At 44.8% G+C, this 4,557-nt stretch overlaps 1 protein-coding gene across 12 annotated transcripts in view; it reads left to right on the forward strand.

The window, feature by feature from the left end:
- The window catches only part of AKAP13 (A kinase (PRKA) anchor protein 13), a 322,135-nt gene that overhangs the window by 153,094 nt on the left and 164,484 nt on the right, over positions 1-4,557 (forward strand). The window contains exon 1 of one of the 12 annotated variants that reach the window (XM_010832172.1): positions 301-1,951. The exons of the other annotated variants lie outside the window; for them this stretch is intronic. Coding sequence (XP_010830474.1) covers positions 1,914-1,951 — 38 coding nt within the window. The 5' untranslated portion in view covers positions 301-1,913. Of the gene's footprint in view, positions 1-300; positions 1,952-4,557 lie in introns of those variants that run through there. 12 annotated transcript variants of the gene reach the window in all.

Below are 4,557 nucleotides of genomic sequence, written 5' to 3' on the forward strand. Positions count from 1 at the left end.
GAGACTCTTGAGAGTCCCTTGGACTGCAAGGAGATCCAACCAGTCCATTCTAAAGGAGATCAGTCCTGGGTGTTCATTGGAAGGACTGATGCTGAGGCTGAAACTCCAGTACTTTGGCCACCTCATGCGAAGAGTTGACTCATTAGAAAAGACCCTGATGCTGGGAAGGGTTGGGGGCAGGAGGAGAAGGGGATGACATGGCTGGATGGCATCACCAACTCGATGTACATGAGTTTGAGTGAATTCGGGGAGTTGGTGATGGACAGGGAGGCCTGGCGTGCTGTGGTTCATGGGGTCGCAAAGAGTTGGACATGACTGAGTGACTGAACTGAACTGAAGATAATTCTTCCTTGTATCATTTATCTTTCTGTAAACAGTAGTGGCTCAGAAAAGGTAAGATGATCTTCATAAAGTTATCTAGCCAGAGCACTCTTTTAATATTCATATTAACTGTCAAGCTGTGTCTCTAACCGTCTGAAACACTGTTGTGTAGTGCATAGTGGCATTAACAGTTTCCACGATCACTGATTATTATAGTGTTTTACTCTTAACAGTAAACACATGTATGCTCTAATTGGTTATTAGAATTTTTGTGGCAAGAGTGTATAAGGAGATGTGCACTTTATGTACTTGATCGTTAATCACATACATGTTGGGTAGGCATTCAGCTGTTTGGCCTTAAAAAATAGCAAAGCAGAACTTGAATGCATCCCTGTTGTTTGTCATCTGTGAACCTGTTTTCCTCATCTGTAACATAGGAAGTCACAGCGTGTATCTCATAGGTCTGTTCAGATTAAGCGAGAGCATGCCTGTGCAGTTCTCAGGAACTCAGCCCGTCGCTTTATTTGGAGAGCTAGGAACGAAGATCCACCAGCAGTGAGTCAAGCACTCAGCTTAATGTGAATGTGACACCTCTCCGCACCACCACCCAGCTTCTAACACATCTTTTCCTAGTCAGGTTCACTGCACAACTGTAATGCTATCTCGTGAAACAGCAGGGAGCCGAGAATCCTGTTTTCTTCTAGCGGTAAAGTGGTTTAGGGGTGGCTGCCTGACCGTTACCCCACAAGCAGGGTCTCCCTGCTTTTTTCTTTTAAATGTCTAATACTCAGAAACTGCCTTCTGGTTTGCTCATTAGAGTCACACCACCCGTGGCGTCCCATGGAGTCACAGTGGGAGAACCAGATGCTATGCTGGTAACACTTCACAGTCAAGGTCGTTTGATCTCACAGCAAACCTAATATTCCCACTCTACAGACGGGGAAATTGAGCTGCTGAGAAATTGAAGCGTGACTAGCCCAAGATCCCACAGCTGGTAGTCTGAGTAGGGAGTCAAACCAAGTCTGTCAGACTTTCCAACTCATGTTCTAACCATTGCATTATAAAACTTGTGTTTTAAATTATTCATCAGCATAGAATCTGAGCCAAATTGTTGATACAGAGTAGTTGTTCAAATGATGGGCTCTTCTTCTTTTGTGCTGTTCCCATTCTGGTCATTACGGGCAGGTGGCTGTACTGTGTCAAAAAGGAAGGAGTATCAGTGCTAAGATTCCTAGAGAATCTGCACATGTGTGTGAAGCATAAGTTGTCCAGCGGTGTGTTGTTAACACCTAAGGTAGTAGCTTTCTGTTCAGTTTAAGATGGATCAGTGCTCGCCCTCCCCCTCCCGCCTCCCCTCTGCTGGCGCTTGTCTTCTCTCGCTCCATCTCCGTGGAGCTGTGGTTGACGCCGTAGGACTCCTTGAGGTCTGGCACTGTGAGGGTGATGTGGTTTCATGGAAGATATTGCAGTAACCCTCAAATAAGGAACTAGGTGCTGCACTTCCTGTCAGAAGTAGACTCAGCAAAACACGCCTTTGAGGAGGCCCGACCCGGCCGTTCCTCCTCTGCTCTTAAAGCCAGGACCCAAATAGGATGGGCTTGCGGTACTCGTGGTGCGTGGGCAGCCGAGAGTGAGTATCATCTTCCAGATGGGTGCACTGCTGACCTTCATTGTTCATGCTCTGCCATTTGATGGGGCCTTTTGCTGTATCTCAGCAAGTATCTTTGAGCTTCCTCCCCAAATGACTCGTGTTGTTAGTACCGGAAAAATGTTTTTCTCTGCAGTTGATTTACAGGGTTTTACATGTGTGTTAGCATCAAACTGAACTTTGTTTGTGAGTTGCGACACACGGGGTGAGAAGGCGGAGGTTGATTGGTGGTTGACTGTTGTGTAACAGCTGGAACGCTGGCATATTAGCCGAAGTTCATTCTGGGCTCATTGAATTTTGTTGTACCACGTACACAGACCTTGAGGTTTGGATCCAGCCATGGATTCTCCATGCTTTTCTACAGTTGAAAACTTGCTATGAATATTATAAAAATTTTGACAGAAAGCCTACTATACCCGACTGTGGTGATTTAGTCGCTAAGTTGTATCTGACTCTTGGGACCACATAGACTGTGTAGCCTGCCAGACTCCTCTGTCTTTGGATTTCCCAGGCAAGAATACTAGAGTAGGTTGCCATTTCCTTCTCCAGGGGATCTTCCCAACCCAGGGATTGAACCTGGGTCTCCTGTGTTGCAGGAGGATCCTTTACCCACTGAGCTATGAGGGAAACCCCTACTATACCCGACATCCGACTAGCTTCTGGTAAGTATTATAGTGGACTTAGAGTTTTCAGAATTTGAATGTGTCCTCATAATTTGACATGGGCTTTTCTCGTGGCTTAGATGGTAAAGAATCCACCTGCAATGCAGGAGACCTGGGTTCCATCCCTGGATAAGGAAGATTCCCTGGAGGAGGAATGGTTACTCTCTCCAGTATCCTTGCCTGGAGAATCCCATGGACAGCAGAGCCTGGTGGGCTACAGTCCATGGGGTCACAAAGAGTCAGACACGACTGACACTAACACTTCGTTTCACTTCATGATGGGACATTGTTGGGGGGTCAGTGTCACTGTGGATAGTCTAAAGCAGTACAGAAGTTTTGGAATCAGATCTGAATTAGTACAGATTATGGGTTTTTCACTTACTGTGGACTGGGGCAAGTTATTCCTGGAGCCTCACTGTCCTCACAGGAAAAATGGGAACACAGTAGCCTGTGTGTCAGAGTCGTTGTGGAGGTTAGAAGTCAGCGCTGTTCACCTCATACTGCACTACTAGACTTCCCTCGAGGCTCAGACGGTAGACTCTCCCTGCAGTGGAGGAGACTCGGGTTTGGGCCCTGGGTCTGGTAGGTCCCCGGGAGGAGGGCATGGCAACGCTCCCCAGCCTGGGAAATCCCATGGACTGAGGAGCCTGGCGGACTGTGGTCTCTGGAGTCACCAAGAGTCTGGCACGACCAAAGCTGCTAACACCAAGTAACCATGCTACTAGTATCACTGATTTTTCTCCTGCCCCGCCGCCCCGGTTGCTTACTCCTTCCAGTGTGTTCTCACCCCACTCGGAAGACAGTTCTTTTTCCTGCATGATCGGCGAAGCTCTGTGAGATCTGAACCGTGTAGAACCCTCAGACCTCGTTTCGTAACGTTTCCTTCATTCCCGTCGCCTTCCCTGCACAGCCACATCGGCCTCAGCCGTGCTGGCCAGCTGCTTGCTACCTCTCAGGTTCTGTGTGCTTGCTGAACCCTTGGCCTCATGCATTCTGTCCCGGCAGCTTCACATGCTTGCTCTTTCATGTGGTTCTGATCAGTTGCCGTATCTTCTCAGACCATTTTCTGGCACCTGTCTGCAGAGCCAGTGTCTCCACTCCAAGGAATTTTCTGCCATAAGCACCTTGTTTTATTTGCTTTAAAGCCCTTACCTCTAACTGTAATCATACCCCTCTACACTGTAACCTCCAACATGGTAGGAATCTCGGCTATCTCATTTATTCGTCAATATTATTTCTTGCACTTGGAAACATAATAGATACTGCATGAGTATGCATGTTTGAATAAATGAAAAAATATATAGCCTAGACCATCTTCTGAAAATGTATGTGTTTTTATTGTTTGTTTTTGTTTTTTAAGATAATCCTGAACTAAGAACTTAAGAACAGTACAGCAAAGACTGAATTCTTGTAGAATGCATTTGTAACACAGTGGACAGTAACACTACTACTACCTGTAGTGTTATCTTTTCAGTGGGCTTCTGGAAGCATTTCATTTGGTATTAGAATGTTTGAAAACAAGCATTCATATAGCTCTTACTACATTTTCATATATAGAGAAACAGTATTTTTGTAATTGCTACACGTATAACCCAGTTTGGTCCTATTTAATAGGATATAGATTTTCATTTTAAGGTTGTACAGAGTAAGGTAAAATTCTCTGTATATTTATACTGGAAATATCTTCTGGGATCTTTTTATATGCACACCATTTTAGAGAATATGTGCTAATATGAAAATAGTTCTGTTAGGGTACAAGTATTCAGTAGAATACTCTCAGTACCTTTTTAAAAGGTGATCCAGTGAAGCATTTAGCTTTTCTTTTAGCTCATTAATCCACATGAGTTACTATACTAAATTGCTTAGGAATAGATTGCTTGGAATGAATATATATATATATATATATATATATATATATATATATAT

This window comes from Bison bison, unplaced genomic scaffold (assembly GCF_000754665.1).
Source record: "Bison bison bison isolate TAMUID 2011002044 unplaced genomic scaffold, Bison_UMD1.0 scf7180017860443, whole genome shotgun sequence".
Taxonomy (NCBI): Eukaryota; Metazoa; Chordata; class Mammalia; order Artiodactyla; family Bovidae; genus Bison; species Bison bison.